At 52.6% G+C, this 20,334-nt stretch overlaps 2 protein-coding genes across 3 annotated transcripts; both read right to left on the bottom strand.

Annotated features, from left to right (window-relative positions):
* Positions 1–7,022: 7,022 nt before the first annotated feature.
* On the bottom strand, positions 7,023–10,502 carry SUCNR1 (succinate receptor 1). The gene is made up of 2 exons (XM_015637120.3): positions 10,133–10,502; positions 7,023–8,840 (listed from the first exon to the last, which is right to left on the bottom strand). Exons 1-2 carry the CDS (start codon positions 10,412–10,414, stop codon positions 7,890–7,892), a joined length of 1,233 nt encoding a protein of 410 aa, XP_015492606.2. The 5' UTR covers positions 10,415–10,502; the 3' UTR covers positions 7,023–7,889.
* A 2,348-nt stretch (positions 10,503–12,850) lies between these two features.
* AADAC (arylacetamide deacetylase) lies at positions 12,851–20,311 on the bottom strand. Of its 2 annotated transcripts, none has more exons than XM_015638353.2 (5): positions 19,995–20,311; positions 16,515–16,737; positions 16,251–16,320; positions 15,734–15,905; positions 12,851–14,665 (listed from the first exon to the last, which is right to left on the bottom strand). In XM_015638353.2, the coding sequence occupies exons 1-5, from the start codon at positions 20,130–20,132 to the stop codon at positions 14,057–14,059; spliced, it is 1,212 nt and encodes a 403-aa protein (XP_015493839.1). In that variant the 5' UTR covers positions 20,133–20,311; the 3' UTR covers positions 12,851–14,056. The 2 variants fall into 2 exon arrangements, with proteins under 2 accessions (XP_015493839.1, XP_033372660.1); XM_033516769.1 differs by lacking the exon at positions 19,995–20,311 and adding an exon at positions 17,298–19,943.
* Positions 20,312–20,334: the final 23 nt, after the last annotated feature.

Consider the following 20,334-nt stretch of genomic DNA (forward strand, 5'->3'; position numbering starts at 1 on the left):
AGGATGTGGGGATGGGGATGCGGGGACCGGGATGCGGGGATGGGGATGCGGGGACCGGGCTTTGGGCCCCCACCGTGTCCCCGGCGGTCGCTCCCTGTGCCTGGCGCTGCTTCCGACAGCAAAGTGCAGTCCCTGCAGCGCCGGAGCACGAGGGGTTGGGAACTCTGGTGCCAGGGCACAGCCACCAGCGCTCAGACCAAGCAGCCCCGGCTTGGAGCGGGTCCGGGGCTGTTGTTGCTGGGCCGGGCTGGGGAGCGGCGGCAGGACCTGCCCAGAGCCGGCTCAGGCCGGGGCACATCTCGGCTCTGACAGAGCCTCTGGCTCCAGGGCCGGGCGGTGTCTGGGCTCAGGTATCAGGATCAGGGCTGGGAGAGGACGGAGCCATCCCAGCAGGATGCTCAGGGATGCTCAGGGATGCTCAGGGATGCTCAGGTGGTGTGGGACAGCCAAGACCCTGCCTGGGAGAAGGCATTGCGTTTTTGTTACTTTACTGAAGGGATACCTAAGGGTTTCCTGCAGCCTTGCGAACACTCTGATCAATCTATGTTTCTGTCTCTCCAGGAAACCACAGTCCTCAATTTCTTCAGAAGACACTGATAATTCACACGGCTCTAGTTGAGACCTACTTTCAGACACATCATCTGCTATGAGACACCCTCTACAGAAGCATTTTGTAGCACATTTTCCCATCCTGAGGAATTAACCAACACAGATAAAGTATTTTGGGTAGGGTTTTGGGTTCACAGTGTATGAGAGGCCACATCACTTCACTGGAGCAACTTCTCTGGCTGACAGTGCTCATCTGGAAGCACCAGCCCCATCCTGTCATGCCCAAAGCAAAAGAATCAGAAAAAAACTATTGGAAGATGACAAGAGTGCTGTTTCTGTCTTGCTCTCATCAAGGCCACAGTTTCAGGGTTTTCTTCTGCAATCACACATTGCTCAAGAACTGCAGACAGGATGATGGGCCCTGTGCTTGTTCACCAAAGCACAGTGACAAGCACAGACCCCACAGACAGACAGGACAGACAGAACAGACCACCCACTTCACCCTGACACCAAGCAAGGACTTCCATGGTCTGCTTTTCTATGACACAGCTGCTCCTGAATGTCCATCCTGTTTGTCAGTGTCCGTGCTCCTGGCCCCGCTGCACTGGGGCACAGCCCTTCCCCAGGCACAGAAAACCAGAGCAGAGCTTGCCCAGTCCAGACCAGGCTGTGCAATGGGCACACTGGGATGTAGGGTGACATCCCCAGAGCCAGGGTTAATGATCAGCTCATTCTGTAAACACCAGTGGATTCTCTAGCTCAGTGTTTAAAGTTGTATTCTTCCTAATCAAGTAGTGACTATAGCTACATGTCATAAAAATCAGATTGCAAGTAACTAATCATTAGGTCATGTTTTAATTGGGTTCTTTAGTGAAAAAGGCATCCTTTGTGTCTTGGGCTATTGAAGGGGATATAAAGAAAAATGTAACAGATACTATTACAGAAAGAGAGAAAAATAAATAAGAAGCAGCACATCCAGACAGTGAGTCCATTCCATGGATTTACAGTCTGCATGTCACAGGCATGAAGCAGAAACCTGCTTTAAAATAAGATTTAAGGAGCCCAAGGAATCAAAATCAAGCCTGGCATGCTAAGGAACACTGTTGGAGAAACTTACACTGAATGCTATCAGCACAACAGGCTGAGTCACTGTCGTGATGGGCAGCAGCTTCAAGAAAAAGTGATCTCTCTGATAGATTCAATGTAGGAATAAAGTAACTAAGAGGGACCATTAAACTCTGTTTATTTTTATCTTTAATTGTGTAAAGCAGTACTTTAATTGTGTAAAGCTGCATAGAATGGTCTGAAAAGCAGTTTAGGAGGTAAGCAGGCTTTTTCTTCCTCACACAGGCAGCAGGTCTGGAAAAGCTGCTTTCATAAATATAGCAAAAGTCACACCAAACCCCTTGGAACCTTGTATGTCACAGTAAGCAGAGGAACTGTTAATGAGAACAGGATAATTGTAACTAAACATTAATTCCTCTCTATTTATTTTGGTGCAAGGTCAATTCTGATGTTATTTCTTCCCATGCCAAGTTATACCAAACACTGCCCAAAGGTGTTGCAGGCAGGAGAAAACAAAGACTGAATTAATCTCAGATGGGAACAGGAAAAGTCATTTTGGGATCCTTTGAGGTTACTATTGCAATCCTTCTAGGAAATAACAGAAATCAAAGCAGAGAGCATCTGCTCATCAGCTCCAGCTCCACGCACAGGATGAGGGTGAAGGACGTGCCCTGCTCCTGTGGGAAGGCAGGGATGAGGCTGGGACAGGCACTTGGGGCCACAGCACTCCTGAAACACAGCCAAACCCTGAATTCAAAGGGATTTTATGGAAATAAATCCATCTAAAGCATCCTGTGACACTTCTCTACATGAAGCAAAATGAAGTGTCACTGTTTTGTAATGATTGCCCTGAAATGCTCAAATACTAATTAAAAGGAAATAAGAAAAAACAGCCTGAAAGACAAATGGGCACTGAAAATAATTTGCTCCCAGGTCAGGGAAAGCTTATTTCTCTGAGACAGAACTATAGACACAAACCTCAGAGAAGCAGGCATTTCTAAGGGTGGTCGATAGCTAAAGCATTCCCTGCAAAAATATTGGGAATATCCCCATAGACCATAAAGAAAAATAAACATTAGGATGATAAAGTACTTCCTCTCCTGTCAAAAATATATTGCTAGATATAAAATCATGGCAATTGAACTCTTACACGAGGTTTTAAAATTCGGGCCTCTGTGGAAATGTGCTCTAACAGGATGATGATTGTTTTCCCTGGCTGCTGCTCACCCTGGAGAGCCCCCAGCCATTGTGCTGTTGCAGGAGGAGGATTTCCGCTAGTAAACCTGCCAGGGGAGCACAACCAGGCGTCCCAGGAGCTGCATTTCTTCAGGAGAATGGAAAACCCCTCAAGTGCCAGGAGCTGGAAGGAGATGTGAGCCCAGGGCCCACCAGGTAATGTCATGCTTGTTTTGAGAGACTCCACAGGCTGATCAGGGGAAAGGAGACTCTGGGACTGTTTAAAGAGAAAAAGAGAAAGTCCAAAGTACTTTTAAAAGTACCATCCAAGGATGGAGGCAGCTGCTGGAAGGGTTCCCACATCCCGAGCCGTTTGCCAGGTCAGCTGAGACAGAAGTGCTGGGTATCCCTGCAGAGCCCGGGGGCAGCTCCAGGCTGCCTTGGCTCACAGCTGCTCCTCATACTTCCATTTGCAGGGGACATTGCTGAGTGCTTCACTTGTCACCCAGCTCTAAGGATTAGTTTTTTGCACCCTGCCTCTGTTACTACAGCTGCAGAAGCCACGGGCCCTGCTTCCACGTGCCACACTTCACCTCCTGCCTTAGCACAGAGCAGCTCACCCTCAGGCTGCTGCAGGAGCACTGAACACACATTTCCCCTGCTACATAACCCAAACTGGGTCACTGTACTCCCCTGCAGGAACTGCTGATTGCATCTGTCCCACCACACTCACACAGCCTGTCTCTCCAGCACATTGCTTCACCACGCCGCCCCAAGCTGTGCCACAGCCAGCACCGCTTTTTGCTGCTGTAACTTATTGAGTGATAAAAGAGACCATTCTTAGCTGTTCAGCTTGCTCCTTCCTTGTGCACCTGTGGCAGCCAGGAGCAGCCCAGGGTCAGCCCAGGAGCAGCCCAGGGTCAGCCCAGGAGCATCCCAGGAGCATCCCAGGAGCATCCCAGGAGCAGCCCAGGAGCATCCCAGGAGCAGCCCAGGAGCACCCAGGAGCAGCCCAGGAGCATCCCAGGAGCATCCCAGGAGCATCTCAGGAGCATCCCAGGAGCAGCCCAGGGGCAGCCCAGGAGCAGCCAGGAGCAGCCAGGAGCAGCCAGGAGCAGCCAGGAGCCTTGTGCAGGCAGGGGAGCAGCAGCACAGCTCCTGTCCCTCCCCTCTGGTGCCCCATCCCGATGGAGCTGCTGGGGCAGCTGGGATCCAGTCCCTGCTCTGTCGGCACTGCCCGCTGCTCCAGCCCCTCACCTGCCCAGGGAACACTCCCCAGGCCCTGCCCAGAGCTGCATCACCTGCTGGGTGTCCCAACAGCTCCTCCACGATTTCCCCCAGGCTCTTTGGAAAGCTGGGCTGTGCCAGGCTCTGTCCCCACCTTTCCCACCAGAAGGAAAGAATCGGGCCAGCAGCAAGTGGGCTGTGTCTGTCCCTGAACAGCATTTACCAAACAGAGCAGGTCTCTGGGAAGGAAAAAGAATTCCTAAGACCAAGCCTTGGAGCAACCAAGAGCACAGGATTTATTTCAAAAGGCAGCAGGCAAGCTGCTGGATTGCTTTGTTTTTCAAATAATTTAATTATTTCATCTGGACAGTTTTTTTGTGAGACTTTCCTCCTGTGACTCTTATGTAGCTGTGTCAGGAAGTGAGGCAAGAGTGCAAGAATGAGCAGAGCAGCAGTTAAATGTTCCACTTCACTTTTGTGGGTCAAAAGCTCGATAAGGCACAGAAAACTGAAAGGAAGATGAGTCTTGCAGGCACCTTGCCCTGCCAGCAGCTCCCTGCAGCGCTCTGCCCCAGGTGTTTGTGAGCTCAGTCAGACCCCGATGCTGCTGATCCAAAAGCTGCTTTGAATGAGCAGGTGAAGCTGGAGGTGTTTCCACGAGTGCTGCACACCTCGGGCTGGGCTGAGCACACCTCCCCAGCCCGGGGAGAGCTGGGCTGCTGTACACAGTGCCCCGAGGTAAAGCTCCTCCTGGGCTCCAGGAAGAATATTTTTAGCTTAAATATTTTTAGAAAGTGAAAACCGAATTGAAAGCAAGCAGAAGTCAGCTGGATCAGTGTCCTCATTGCTGCCAGCAGGAGCAGCTGGCTCTGAGCTGCCCGAGTGGCCGGGCAGGCAGGTTCACACAGCCCCAGGACAGCCTGGCTGGGCAGTTTGCTGCTCTGCACACATCCCCTCATAAAAATATTAAATATTTATTAAAATAAAGCAGAGCAGGAGCTGCTGTGGCACTGAGCACTGCAGAGAGCTGGGGCCAAGGAGCAAAGGACCTGAGGTATGGCTGGGTTTGGAACAAATAAGAAACAGACCCACGTGTTTTCTCAGGGGTGTGGAGCTGGCTGTGAATCCCCTCCAAAGCCAGGTTCCTGCAGCTCACACCTGAGGAGGAGACCGAGTGCAGCCCAAGGTCCTGGGCAAGTGCCAGCAGGGCTGGGAGTGCTCAGCCAGGCCTGGCCAAGGGCAGCCCCTCGCCCTCCCCTCACCACTCTTCCCAGGAACAGCTATTTTTAGGTCACTTACCGCCACTAAAACATACTCGGGCTGTTTTCAGGCTGACTCACAGCTGAATTCCTGTTCTGGAGGCATTTTCAGTCCACACCCAAAATAAGGGAAGACAAAACAAAATGAAACCAAAAAAACCCATCTGAATCAGAACCAAAGCCCATGTCCAGCTGTGCTGATGCCGGTGCCTGCAGCCCAAGTGTGGCTCTGCCTGGGAGAACCTGCACCCACAACCCACTGCCCATTGCCTATACCTACACCTGCACCCACTGCCCATCTCCTGTACCTACACCTGCACCCACAACCCACTGCCCATCTCCTGCACCCACTGCCCATCTCCTGTACCTACACCTGCACCCACAACCCACTGCCCATCTCCTGCACCCACACCTTCACCCACTGCCCATCTCCTGTACCCACTGCCCATCTCCTGTACCCACACCTGCACCCACTGCCCATCACCTGTACCCACTGCCCATCTCCTGTACCCACACCTTCACCCACTTCAGCCCTGCTTAGCCCAGCTGAGGTGAACCAGGTAATGCTTTGGTGCTTTATTAAGTTAAATTTTTCCATGTACTACTCAGGAGTAGAAGAATTAAAGAGTATGGGAAGCTTGAACAAAATGGTTTTTATTCTATCCCATTTTTCATGGCAAGGCCAGCAGCACCTCAGTAAACTGTGTCATGATCAGAAGTTTCTCTCATTAGTTTAGGGAAATGGAAGTCATGGAGACTTTAGAGATTGCCACTAAATCGAAAGTACAAACCAGGGCTGTCTCAGAAGGGGGAAGGACCAGAGCCCAGCAGTCTCTGAAGGCCTTTGAGGTGCCTGGGCTCTGTCTGGAGCTGCCCAGCTGAGGAGAACCTGCCGTGACCACTGCAGGTCACAGGTGACCCCGCAGGTGCTGTGGCAAAACCAGCATCACTGTGAGGAAACCAGGTGACAGAAGGTTGGGAGCTCTGCTCAGCACTGGGATCCCAGGACACAGCACCAGCTCTGCCTTTGCACCTTTCTGATGATGGACCTGGGGTATACACTGACAGAAAGAGGATGATGATTTAGAGGCTGATGATTGCCCGTGGGTAAATGCCATGCCAGTGTGTGCTCAGGCAGGAGCCCTTAGTGACTCACTTAGAAGGAGCAGATGACCCTGCTCACCTCAGAGGACACAGCAAAACGAATAATTGAGCATATTAATCCATAAAAACTGTCACTGCACATCGTTTACAGAGAGAAATCAGCTCCTGGCCATGGGATGGCACCTGCTGTACAGACACCTCTGGAGAGGGCAGTGGCTGCAGCCCTGCCTCGGGGCCTGGGCTCCTTGGGCAGGACAGAGGACAAGGACCAGCAAGACCAGGGCAGTGACACCTGGGTGCTGCTGGGCTGGCAGTGCCTCCTCTTCCAGCAAACCCGGCCTCGAGGAGGAAATCTGAACTGACAGAGCACCTTGAGCTTCTGTACAGCTGTTTCTGGGCTAAAACCCCTAAAATAGTGAAGTTTCTTCTGCATTTCTGTGAAGAGCACAAAGTCATCTCCCTGGCAGGCACAGAAGTGCTGCTGCTGAGCGGGGCTGGGACCCAGACCTGCCTTGATGACACTGTGACAGGGCTGTGTCCAGCCACTGGACCATGTGGCACAGACCAAGGCAGATGTTGGGGTTTCATGGATACTCCAGAGGTCAGCAAACAAAGTAAAACAACACAGAGGAGACATTTTCTAGTTTTTTAAGCGGTTTATTATCTGGGAGCTGGTGCCTCCAGCACGGTGAAGCACGCTGCAGGTGACTGACACATCAGAGAGCAGAATGAGGATGAGCTGGGTGATCCCTGTGCTAGGGAGCAGAGTCCCTGGCAGGGCTGGGGCCCCTCGTGCCTGCAGCAGCACAGGCAGGGGAGGGGGCTGCCCACACCCTGCCCACCTTCCCTCCCAGCAGCCCTGGCCAGCCCAAGCTCACAGGAGCTCATTGCCCCATCGATCTTTCCCGTCTGTTTGAAGTCAGCTCAGTCCATTGGAGAGTAACTTGTGCTGCTGATCGATCCTGCAGGGATCAGGCAGGGACTGGCTCCTCATTAGCTCCTGGTTCATTAGTAGAACTTGCTAATGAAGTTTGAACTAAGTTCTGCTTCAGGCTGTGGGTGCCACGGGCACTTATGGACAGCTGGAGATGGTAACTCCATCCCCCATGTGTGAGTGGCCGTGGCAGCGTGCCTGGTGATGCAGGAAGGCGTGTTGTGTCCCAGCCCAAGCCCACATTATGGCTCACAGAGCTGTCTGAGAGCACTGTGTTCTCCCTCCAAGAGCTGACTTGATGCTCCTCTGATGGCAGGGTTACCTGGCTGTGGGGTGTCCCAGTCAGAGAGCACGTCCTGCTGTCCTGCTCCAGCAGAGCATCCCTCCTTTTGCTGGAGGCAGCTCAGCAGAAATCTCCCTTACAATAAGGTAACAGCTGCATTCAGAGGAACACCATCAGCTCACACCTATTCTATTGCATAAATAAAGTTATCTAGAATAAATCACATTGCTGAATGCTCTCCCTAAGAGAGTTTCCTCCCAGACCTCTCCCACTGCCAGGTCTCCTTACTCCTTCACTTCCCAGTGGCTGTCAGCCTGCCCAAGAGCTGTCTTGTTTTGGCCATCAGCATCTCCCTGAACTGGTCACCCATTAGGAAATAAAAAACAGGATTAATGGCACTATTCAGAAAGGCAAAGGGTCTGGTGATGATGTAGATGGTGCTGATGATTCCCTGCGTGCACTCAGAGACGTTCAAGGCCGGAATTCGGGACGCGAGCCGGACGTTGCGCATGACGTGGTAGGGAGTGAAGAGCAGGGAGAAGATAACCATGGTGAGGATCACCAGGGTAAGGGGCTTCTCCAGGGGCAGGGCAGAGCTGATTTGCTCTCTCCTGTTCTTAAGAAAATGAACCATCTTCACGTAGAAGCAGCACATGGTCAGGAGAGGAATGAGGAAACCGAAGACAGTCAGGAACATGCTGTAGATGAGGTTTCTCACGGGGTCTCCAGAGCTCGCGTAATCAAGACATTTGTAGCTGCTGGTGGGAGTTGGAGGCTCCAGGAAATGCACCAGTGGCAGCAACTCCAGGATCACCCCAATCCATATGGCAATGGACACCGTAAGAGCTGTTCTCCTCTTCTGCAGGATGTGGTCCCTGAAGGGGTGCTTGATGAGCATGTAGCGGTCAGCGCTGATAGCGGTGAGGAAGAGGATGCTGCTGTACAGGTTGGCGTGCAGCAGGAACCTGTTGCTGTGGCACAGCATGCCCTCCTTTGCCCACTGATGTTGGGAGTAGCTGTTCACCAGTATTGGCAGAGTGCAGAGAAATAACAAATCTGATATGGATAAATTGAACAGGTAGATGTTGCCGCTTTTCCATTTTTTCAGGCAGAAAATGTAGCCAAACACCACAATGGTGTTTCCAATGGCACCTAAAATGAACTCAAGGGTGTACATGGTGGAGAGATAATATTTTTCTAGTACTCTGTTTGTCAGGAAACACTCACTGGTCTCATTCATGGCCTGGAAAATCAAAAGGAAAAGAATAAACACCAAACCCAAGTAAAAGACCATTGCAGAGTTATTGTTATATCATTGCTGTAATCAGTGAATGCTATTTCCTTCCAGCCTACAGGGTAAGTGGATATGTGACCTCAAACAATGTCTCTCACACACGGGATGGGTACTTGCAGACACTGAGCAGGTACAGAACAAGAGGAAAGCTGCAGAGCAAAGAGCTGTGTGGGGACGTGGGAGCATCACCTGGATGAAGGTGACAGTCACAACGTGCCAGCTGCTGCTTGGCCAAAGCCAGGGCAGCTCCAGGGGCCAGGAAAGCGAAAGCAGCCCACGGGTGCCCTGTCAGCGCCTCGTGGAGTCATCTGCCTGTTACCCAAGGCCAGCCCCGTGTTCCGCCCTCGTCACCGAGGCAGAGGTTTGCTGACAAGGCTGGTGAGGGATGAACTCTGCTCAGAACTGCTCAGGGAGCCAGGAGAGATGTGTTTGTTAAATGAACCCAGCCCTTAACGGAGCGCTTTGTGTGCGGTGCTGGTACCATTGCACGGAGCATGGAGCCCGTCTCTGCGTTCTGCCAAAGCTTCCTTGGAAGCTGCAGCACACATGAGCTCGCTTTCTCTCTAAAGGCTGCTTCAAGAAATGCTTTCAGGAAAGGAAACAGAGCAGGATCTCAAATGTTTACTCCTCCTCAGCAAAGCCACCTGCCCCTGCCACAGGACACAGACAGCTTTTGGTGAGAGCCTTGGATACAGGGTCAGCAAACAATTGGACAGCAGGGAAAACCAAATGCCAGAAACTGGGATATAGATCAAAACCAAACTCAGGCTGAGGTTAAGCATTTCCAAAGGTGTTTCAGTGTCAAGAACTTGTTCACAGGTCTCTGCCCTCAAAGCACTGTATTTCATTCCAAAGGGAGACCATGAGGCAGAACAAAGACTTTATAAAGCTATTTCCATCAAGTCTCTGTACGTGCCCTGTGCCCCCAGGAGACAGAAACGCTACAGAGAGCACTCACTCTGCTCAGACCTCACCTGCTGCACCTGCCGAGCCCTGGCTGCTCTTGAGGAGAAACCCAACACCTTAGAGGGATGCTAAATCTGGAGAGCACACCATGGACATTAGCACTTTAAGCAGCAATAATAATTGAAAGCTTGGCGTGGACAGATACATTAATTTAGCAAGTTGTTAGGAAAAGGCTGATGGATCACTATTAAGGTAAGAAGGTAAAGCAGTTAGAAGCACACTCAGAAATGGGTTTGGCAGAGACAGAAGAGGCTGGCCAGCACTGGAGCCCTTACCATGGCCAGGGCCGTGGTGCTGCAGTCCCGGCAGAGCTGCGGGATCCGGGCTCGGTCATGAACGGGGCCAGGCGAAGGCGGGATCTGTTTGCTGAGCTGTCGAGATGCAAACAACACTTCCCCTTCACAGGAAGCCACTGGGAAAGCAGCTGGGAGGGAGAAGGCACCCACTGCTCCCACCCCGTGCCCTGAGACAGGCAGGGCCTGCGGGAGGTGGGAAGAGGAATCTTTGTTTTCAGGCAGCAGCACATCACACTCCAACCTCGCTGCTTTGCCCAGCATTGCTACATCACTTACTGGCAAAGATAAAATACAATTAATGCTGCTAATGCAGAATGACCAAACCCCACAGACACTTATTCCACCCCCTCTGCCATGGGCAGGGACACCTTCCTCTAGACCCCATTCAACCTGCCCTTGAACATCCTGGGGTCTGGGGCAGCCACAGCTTCTCTACCTCCCTCCCTCCCCCCTCCCCTTATTGTGATGTACTTCACAGTTAGCAAATATTAACCCTATTAATACATATAAAAAGCTATTGCAGCTTTTCTCTGGGGGACAAGGCAAATAAATCAGCTCATATTTAGGCATTACAGAAGCTGATTTAAAATTTCCCCCATGGCTAATAACCAACACTGGCTTCTCATTTACCAGCTTTTAAATATCTTGTTCATTCAGGCAGCTGCTGTTGCATTGAAGGATAAAATAGTGCTGAACAAATGGAGCATTTCTTCCTTCCTGCTGCAGTAACTCCTCAGAAAACTGGTGAGGGAGCAAGAACTGCTCCTTAATGCCATTTCAGTAGGTTTAGATTGGTCCCTGCTTTACAGCTCTGTGACTATAGCATCAGTTGATTGTACCTCTCAACAGTTTTCTAACCCTTAGTTATTTTGAGGCTGTCCCAGTCACACACACACTGGCACCTGTGATTCCATTGCCTTTCAGCAGCCCTGTCCATGAGAAACCCCTGAGCTGGGGGTCCCAGCAGCAGGCTCTGGTTCTGGAGCACCTGGTGCCAGGCAGCTGCTGGCAGGGCAGGCTGGGTCCTGCTGGGGGGCTCCAGCCAGGGTCAGCGTGAGGAACCAGAAGGAATTGGGAGGGGGAACCTGCGAGGGCAGCGCTGGGACCCTCCCCGAGCCCTTCCCGGGAGCGAGGGCCCGGCTGAACACACAGCACAGCAAGAACAACTCGACCAACGCCTCCAGAAACACCAGGAACACAAGGGCACTGGCAGGTCCCAGGGTCTGGGGTTTTGAGGGTGGTTTGTTAGGGATTTTTTGGTTTTTTTAATCAGTGTAGTACCTCAACAAAACATTAAGGGTTTTTCAGAAATGGGTAATGGGGAAGCCCGGATTGCTGGGGATACTTCGAGGATGCCTCATTTCCTCCTTGACTCACTTGCAAGCAGGAACCCCATTCTCTTCATGCACCTACCAGTGCACCCTGGGCTAGGAGAGTCTGTGATCAGTCTCCCTGTGCTTGGGCACCCTTGGAGGGTTTGATCTCTGCACCCGGAGCTGGCTCCAAACAGGGTCGTGAGCCTGAGCTTTGTCCTTGACTGTCAGCCACCAAATCCCATTCTCCCTTCAAGGGAAGGCTTTTGGAGGGGTACCAAAGCCTTCCCTTGTGGTGCTTTGTCTTGTTTTCTGGTGTGGATAAATGGGTTGTTTACTGCAGCTCCAGCCTCTCCTGCCAGCAACATCAATAGTGCAGCTTTCACCGTCTCATTTTGTGCCTCACCACACACTTCCAATCCCTAAAGTCTATTTTAAGGACCTAAACAAAAACATACAGCCCAATCAATCATGAGTCCATATTTAGGTGCTGGTGCTTAAAAGCCATTTACTTCTGGTTCCAAGAGAGTCCTAGAAAAACACACAACGGAAGGTTGGAAATTTCTGGCTGGCATTGTTGCTTAGAGCATAATTTTTTCTTCTGCCTCACAGAGAGACATTCAGTGTCCCTGACACAGCTGATGTCTGAGGAAACACGATATTGGTGGCAGTGTGGGCAGGGAGGATGGCCCAGGTTTGCTGCAGCTGGGCTGGCACAGCACCTCCAGCACCCCTGGAGCGAGACAAAGCCACCTGACCCCAACATTTCAGCCCAGTGCTGCTCTATCAGCAACATCCCAGAGCTGCAGGGCAGGAGAAAAACCAAAGCCAGTCTGGGTCACAGCAGGGCAACCTGCTGAGGGATGTGAAGTGGGCACATCCCCTCCAAATCCAAAACAACCATCCTGGCCAAGTCTCTTGAGCAAGGCTGTCCTCCTGGAAACCCCAGCTGGGCTCATTCCATTAACATTCACAACCCAGAGATGCCCATCCCAGGGAACATTCTTGTGGACATGACCCTAAAACTGTATAGAAAACCAGACCAAAGGAGTTACTGAGCAAAACCCCAAAGCCCAACTTCCTCAGGAACACTAAGAGGCTGTTAATTAATTCCAAATGTGGGAGGAATAAAACTGCAGCACAACTGGAGCGCTGGGATGTGCTGGCAGAGCTGCAGGGAGACCTGAGGAGTAATTCCCAAACACTCTGGGATTGAGCAGGGAGCCCAGATGTGCACCCAGAGGGTGTGCAAAGGTGCAAAGAGAGATCTACAGAAGCAGTGCAGCCCCTGCCAGCAGTGGGAGCAGAGCTGACACCTGGGGCTTCAGCACACCTGCCCCTGCTGCCCATGAACCGGACACCTGAGCGACAAAACACACTGCACTGGAATCAAAACCAGGTTTAATGTTTATATCCAGCTTAGTAAAGATGGAAAACAGCAATCATCCCGTACGCATTCCATCTGAACAGGCTGCACACGCCCAGGAAAAATAACCCAGAATTATTGAAGATTCAGTACCTTTTATGCAAAAGAAAAGCAGGATACATGAAGTACCTGCTCAGTGTTTGATTTGCTTAAACCAACAGCCAACCCCTTCATTCATGCTTCAGTCAAAAATTTTAGGGTTTCTATTTAACACACAGAACATTTACACAGAGGTTATTTGTTCCACACAGCCAGCTGAACCATGTTTCTTTTACAAGCCTATAAAGCTACTGAGCAAATTCTAGATTATAAGAAAACATATGTAGAATCTGAAGAACAATTTTTAGGAGAATAGAACACCTAGTACATGACTTAACAGGTAAATGGAGCACAGGCCATGCAGCAGTGTTAGCGTAAGGCTGGGACCTTCACAGCTTCCTTCTTCCAGTGAATATCCAGTTCTGGTTTGCTTCACTATTTCCTGCTAGTTCAAGGATTAAAGAAAGGAAGTAGGAAAAAGAGATGTGCTTTAAAGAAAACCCACAACACAACAAAAAACCCCAAATAAACAAAACCCCCAAAACAAACAAACAAAGCCTAAAACACTTGCACAATTTTTCAGCCGTCCCACAGGGTTCCCAAGTGCTTCCCTCAAGCTGTGCAGGGCAGGAACAGCAGCCCCAGCCCAGCCTGGATGGGCAGGTCCCTCCAGCCTCCTGCAGCCTCCCGGTGCTTCTGTTCACCCCATCACCCCCGGCAGCAGGAGGGCCCCGCTGTCACATCCCTCAGAGCCAAAGGGGACACAGGACAGCAGCCAGCGAGCGCGTCCCGTGTCCCGCAGAGAGCGACCCGGCCCTTTGGCACACACGCCGGTCTGAGGCTGCTGTGACAGGAAGAAAGAAGCAGCAACAGAGACAAAACACCAAAGCCCGGAGGCTGCGGGTGAGAAGAGGAGCCCCAGGGCAGTGCTGGCAGTCGGGGGTTTGAGGGTCAGAGGACGGCACGGGAGAACGTGCGGGTTGGGATGGGGCTGATTTCCTGCCAGAGAAGGTGGGACACGCTCCAGCCCCTGCACTGCGGGAATTGCAAGGGAGACGGAACCAAATGCAGCCCGGCTCCCCGGCCCCAGCCACGCCTGGCGGGCGGGTGGGCTCCATTTGCCGCTCACAGGTGCTCCTTCAGCCAGCCCAGGCAGGTGTCGAACAGCCGATGGCCCACGGCCAGCCTGAACGGCCACACGAGGAAGGTGAGGGCGCCGTGGAAGGCGTCCTTGGCGTGGTGGTGGGTGACGGGCACGCCGGCGGCGCGGAGCCGGCCCGCGTACATGGTGCCATCGTCGCGCAGCACATCGTGCTCGCAGGTCAGGATGTAGGCGGGAGGGACGTGCAGCAGCCGGGCCTCGCTGGCCAGCAGCGGCGACGCCCGCGGGTCCAGGAAACCGGGGAACCTCCGCGCCAGCTCCGACCCGCCCGGAGCCGGGGCCCCGTACGCGTGAGCCTTCCTCATCTCCGCGGGCAGCCAGCGGCTCCAGTTCACAAACTGCAACAGCTGGCTGGACTCGGGCGGGACGTGCCTGTTGGAGTCCATGGCCTCCCTGAGAGCCGGCTCCGACGTGAAATACTCGCTCCAGAACCTGACCATCAGCGACCTGGACAGGATCGGCTTGTCGGCGTTGTCTCGGTAGGACGGCAGATTCAGGTCCAGGGCCTGCAGAGCCGGGTAGATCAGAATTTGAGCTTTGAGCTTCGTTTTGACTTCAGGGTCCTCCGACAGCTGTAGAAAAAACCAAAAACAATCGCAAAGCATCAGTAAAGGTGTCGGTTCTCCCACGCTGACAGGTCACCTGAGGTAAAGAATTAAAACGTGCATCTTGCAACCTGAGCAAAATAAGATTATCAATAAAACCAGGATTAAGAAATTCTGAACCTATAGGTGGGTCATCAACAGTATGCTGTAATAAAAATTCTCAAACATAAAATATAATTTAATTCTATTTCTTATATTGAAGGATAATTATTTTTGAGAAATACTTCTTGAAATTTTGATGCTTTCTGAAGTACTGACAGAAGATTTTCTATAGATTCAGAAAATTTCCATTCATACATCATGAAACTTTCAGGTTTCTGGGTCTCCTTATCATTTCACACAATTTAGAGCACGCTCATTTGTTTGGTTTTTAACTCTGAGATATTACAACACAAGCAATAGCAATTCTGTGCATCTTAGAGATGTAACAAATAAAATGTGATGAACTGAACACTGACATTTTTTTATATGTCAACCTTTTCCCCTCTTCACTAATAAATTTTCCATTTTCTCCCTCATCTTCTTCCTTCAGCATCCTCAGCAAATTCACCACCATTCCCAGTGTTTCATTACAGTCCAGACAGCTCCTCAAGAGAGCAACAACACCGCGTTGACTTTATTTAATAAAGCTGAAGGAGAAGGGCAAGAGGCACCAGACTGTGATCAGACACTGCAACATTTGGTGAGGGGTTTTTTTTGTTTGTTTGTTTTCCTTGCTGTTTACATCTTTAGGAGTCACATAGTTAAAATTCCCTTTTCAAACATCATACCTAAACCAGTCACCATGAGCTTAAGGTCAGAGTGATGGATGCCCCAACTAGAGGGCAGAGAGCCTTTTTTAGGGGTCAGATGTCCGGATGGCACCCAAGCCCTCCGATGTCACTGAGGGGCTCAGGCACAGTCGCTCGCCTGGTCCCCGGTGCCCTGTGACATTCTGTGTGCACAGACCCGCGCGTGCTGGGAGCTGAGCTTTTCTTGGTGGTTGTGAAACGACAGGAATACTGATTCTGAGCTTGCAAACCATGTCTGCTGTACCTGCTGTGCCACGGCCGCGGCCAGGTTGCCCCCGGCGCTGTCCCCGGCCACGCAGACCCGAGCAGGGTCCACCCCGAACCGGGCCAGGACCTCGCTCTGGAGGAAGAACTTGGTCACCGCGTACACATCTTCAAACTGGGCGGGGAAACGGTGCGGAGGGGCCAGCCTGTAGCTGGTGGAGGCAAGAGAAGCGTGTTAGTACCTGCTGTTAATAAAGAGAATTATTTCTCCTGTGCCCAGAGCAGTGGGAACTGGCCATCCCAGAGGATCCACTTTGTTACCCACCCATCTTCATAAAGCCAAAGTATCCACCAACCACAATTCCCCACCGTCACCCTGGCAGCCTCTGTTCACAAATGTTTATAAATCACCAGGAAAGCACCACATACAGAATAAATAAATCAGAATAAATCAGCAGGAAAGTGACCAAATACAGAAACATTGAAAAATCCGATTCATTGAAGCAGATTAATTTACTCCAAACCCTCATGCCATCTGGAAGGAGAATGTATCTTACTTGACTGACACCACGACAGCATTTAGCTCGTTTGAAATCCTCCGTGACATGTAGTCATAGCCGTGCATGCCTGAAATGAGAGCCCAGTGCGTGTGAGAACGGACACACGCCCAGAACTGCCGGCTCCTCTGGGCAGCAGCTTTCAGCAGCCTTTCCCAAAGCTCCCCCTGCTTTTATCCGGTGCCACACCGGTCCCTGCCCCTCCCTCCCTGTGGCAGCGCTTGGCAGGGCTGCTGAGACGTTCGGCGATGGAGCGGAGCTCACCCGCGTCTCCCAGGCACCAGCCGCCGCCGTGGAAATAAAGCATGGCCCTCCTGAGCCCCCCGGCTGCCCTCCTGGGCAGGTACAGGCGGACGGGGACCTGCTCGAACTCCGTCTCTGTCACAGTGACGTTTTCATCGGATGTGGGAGCGACCAGCTCGACAACCGTGATCAGCCTCAAGCTCTCCATGTAGTGCATCAGCCCCAGCAGCTCGGCCGCCTCCGACTAAAGCACAAGAGAAGGGGAAACTCGTTCAAGTGCAGCCGTCTTTACTGTCAGACTGAACTCCCGTGGAGCCCGCAATGCCCTGCACAGGCGGCTGAAGTCGCTGTAGGAGTCAGGACAGCAGCAGAGCGCATCCACCCGAGCTCGGCGGTGCGAGGAGCGCTCTGTGACACGCTCTGACACTGCCACCAGCTGCCCAGCAGGGTCTGAGCCGGCCAGAGCCAGGGCTGCTGCTCCCTGCTGCTCCCAGACACCTGCTCGCTGTTATTGGGGTCACCTCACAGCCCAGCGCCCAGCCCAGTGACCCACCGGCACCGGGACAGGCACAGAGAGCCACCCACAGCTCCTGCCAGCAGCCTGGCGTGGGGACAGCCCAGGGACACACTGCCTGTGTGGGGACAGCCCAGGGACACACTGCACACAGCCACCCACAGCTCCTGCACTGCTGCCAGCACCACGGCTCCTCCACCACCACCCCTGGCCGTGGGACATGACCCTCTTCCCACCCCAGCCTCATCACATCACAATTGAAACAATAAGAAATAAAGCCAAGTTCTTACATGTTATCTGAAGGTGAAAACAGATGAAATTCAGAGCAGGTTTGGGTTTTAAAAGAAAGTATCCAAGCCTGGTGCAGAACCTGTTTGAAGTCTGGCTTCCAAGAGATGCTTTATTGGAACAATGTGAGAGCCCCATGCTGTAACTGGTCCTCTGCTGATGGTGTAAGCTCTAGACCTCAGGCTGTGATGGTGTGCAGTCACACAGTCTGACCCTGCCTGTTGTATTTGTTTTTCTTAAAATTATATTTAAATCAACTGTTTAATCACCATCTACATATAACCAGCTTTTGAGCAACCTGGTCTAATGGAAGTGTCCCTGACCTTGGCAGGAGGCTGCAATGAGATGAAATTTAAGATCTTTTCCAACCCAAACCAGTCTGGGATCCTGGGATTCCATGACATAACCTTCTGTTTCAGGAGCTAGAATAGCACACAGCTCAGCCCTTGCTGGCAGTCTTTGACAGGGATTGTCACCACATTTTTGAGTCACCTCTCTCTGCAGGCTTGGAGTGCAATGCCAGGAGGAGCCCTGCCAATCCCTGGAATTGGGATGGAGATGAGTGGGCAGGCACTCTGTTGTGGTTTTAAATCACAGGCTGGCACGTGGCGAAAGGAAACACAGGTCCTTGCCATCAGCTCCATGAAAACAAATAAATACAGGTGCCAGAATTGCCGTTTTAGCCACAACATTGACACAATTTGCATAAACATTTCTCAGTTGTTGCTTTTTCCCCCAAGGATTAACATCTTGAAAAAACAAATCTCTCAGTCAAAGTGAGTCCTGCTGTGACTCCAATGAGCCTGTGAAAGCCCCGGTGGGAGGATTTCCCTGAGCCCCAGCACTGAGGATTTCCAGTGTTCCTGCAGTTCCCAGGCCACTATCAATAAAAGGAAATGGTGTCCTCATCTGAAAATCACTCTTTGTCCCGGAGTGAGATTTTTGGGTGTTATGGAGCAGGAAAGGCAGCACTTTGGGGTTTGGGATCCCTGTGCCTTGGGAAGCATTGTCCCCAGTCCCCCCCCTTGCAGTGAGGAGCAAGGACAGACCCTCCAAAAGCCAGGGAGAGGGAAGGGAGCCCGGCTGTGGCTGGGCAGTGCCCACAGGGCTCCCAGCAGCTCGGCTTGCAGAGGGGCAGCTCCCCATGGACCCGACACGGGCAGCTGGAGAGCGGGGCCCGACTCTGGGCTTTGGTGCTGCCCCAGAGCTGCCTGAGGAGGGAGGGGGCTCTGGGGAAACGACAGCAAAACCATCCTGTTGTGGTTTGTACTTTCTGCAGGCGTTTCAGACCAAGGGTGTGGGGCACTTCCTTAAATACTCGAGGGATTTAGGGCTCAGAGTCCACAGCAAGTGGCAGATTTGTTCTCAGAGGCTGTTCCCCACCTTGGCAGGACACAGGACATGAGCATCCACAGCCAAAGGAGACATTGCACAGAGGGGGCACCAAGGGACTCAGCACAGGCAGCTGCTGGGCTGGGGCTCCCCAGGACCTGCCACAGCCCGGGGGACAGAGATGTGCCGTGCCGTGTGCTCTTGGCACACCCTTCTGGAGAGGATTCCACTGCTCAGGAATGCTCGAGGGTGGCACTCTGTTCCCTTTGCTCAAACCAACACCAGGGAGCTCGAAAGACCAGAACTGGGTCTGCAAACACAGCCCTGCCCTGAGTGACCGCGAGTCACTGCCCTGTAACTGGGCACCCATTCAGGGTACACTTCGGACAATTTAGAGCCACGGAAATCTAATTCAGTGCAGCTCCGGGGACGCTGTGGCTGTGTCCGTCCCTTGGGATTATGGTTTCACAGGAGGTGAGAGTCCAGTTACAAAATGCCTGTCTGCAGCCCCGCTGTCCCCAGGCAGGCAGGACAACAGGCAGCACGGACACAGCTCCATCCTGCAGGGAAAACACACGGTCCTTGCACAAACAGGACGCTGCTGCTGCCGGCAGTGCCGTGCTGAGGCGAGGGAGGTGACAGTGTGACCCAGCAGGCACCAGGCGGACCTGGACAATGAGCTGCCCGTGCCCTCCTTGCAGGCTCCCTCCAGCAGGGGATTTAGGAGGGGGAGCAGCAAGGCAGCACACCAACACCGCAGGCTACAGTTTCTTTCTTCCTCACCACTATCATCTTCCACTGCCTCAACCCCTGAAATCAAAACAGGGGTCCCTGACACACCCCAAAAAACTCCTCATCCTCCCTCCTGCAGATTGGACAGCCCTAAAGAGGTACCCCTTGCCAAAAAGGGCTGTCTCACACAGACATGCTGTTTTGTGGGGGTTATTCTGTCAGTGGATTTCCATGAAATCACAAAAATCAATAGAATGTGAGAGCTGCTCTAGTCCTCCCCCCCCGACAGCCAGTGCTGCCAGGGAGCCGGGTACAGGAATCAGGGATGAGTCAGGGAGCAGTGCACAGGACTGGAAAGCAAGAGAAACTTGTCTGTGCTTGTCGATCCACAGGCACACCCCACATCTCACTCGCTGCCCTGAACAGCCCTTTCTCAAGGCTGCAAGATCAAATATTTTCTACATTTCTTTCTATCACAGTCAGTTCAGTACTTCATTTCAGCTCGCCCTGTCCTTCAGTCAGTGTGACACCGCACCCGTAGGACACACGCAGGGGGACACGCGTGTGCCCTGAGCCCCAGAGGCACGAGAACCCCCCCGGCCGCAGCTCTGCCCTCCCGGCCCCCTCCACCTCACCAGGTGCCCCACGGCCCTGAAGGCAGCCGAGAGGAGCATCACTGTCCAGGGCTCGGCCAGGTCCTGGGGCAGCGGGCTGTAGATGTAGTAGCCGAGGAGCGCTGTGAGGAGGCACAGGCAGAGCAGCTTGGTCCCCATCCTTGCAGGCTCGGCTCCGGCGCGGGTGGGAGCAGCTCTCACCGCCTCCCAGCAGCCACAAGCCAGCACAGGGCAAAGTTAATCCGGTGTTTTGCTTGGGTCCCGGCCAGGAGGTGATTTCTCGTCGTATCACCCGGGGCAGAGGTTACTCCACTGTGCAGCTTCCAGAACAACAAGTTTCCCCAGCCGGGCGTGCAGCCAC

The sequence above is a fragment of the Parus major genome, chromosome 9, assembly GCF_001522545.3.
Source record: "Parus major isolate Abel chromosome 9, Parus_major1.1, whole genome shotgun sequence".
NCBI classification, from domain to species: domain Eukaryota; kingdom Metazoa; phylum Chordata; class Aves; order Passeriformes; family Paridae; genus Parus; species Parus major.

Coding starts and splice junctions, on each gene's coding strand:
- SUCNR1 (XM_015637120.3), bottom strand. CDS start 10,414: ATGCTGGGCAAAGCAGCGAGGTTGGAGTGTGATGTGCTGCTGCCTGAA. Junction 8,841..10,132: donor GCACCACGGCCCTGGCCATG/GTAAGGGCTCCA, acceptor TTGATTTTCCAG/GCCATGAATGAGACCAGTGA.
- AADAC (XM_015638353.2), bottom strand. CDS start 20,132: ATGGGGACCAAGCTGCTCTGCCTGTGCCTCCTCACAGCGCTCCTCGGC. Junction 16,738..19,994: donor TCAGGGCCGTGGGGCACCTG/GTGAGGTGGAGG, acceptor CTTGTGCTTTAG/TCGGAGGCGGCCGAGCTGCT. Junction 15,906..16,250: donor GCTGTCGTGGTGTCAGTCAA/GTAAGATACATT, acceptor TGCCTCCACCAG/CTACAGGCTGGCCCCTCCGC.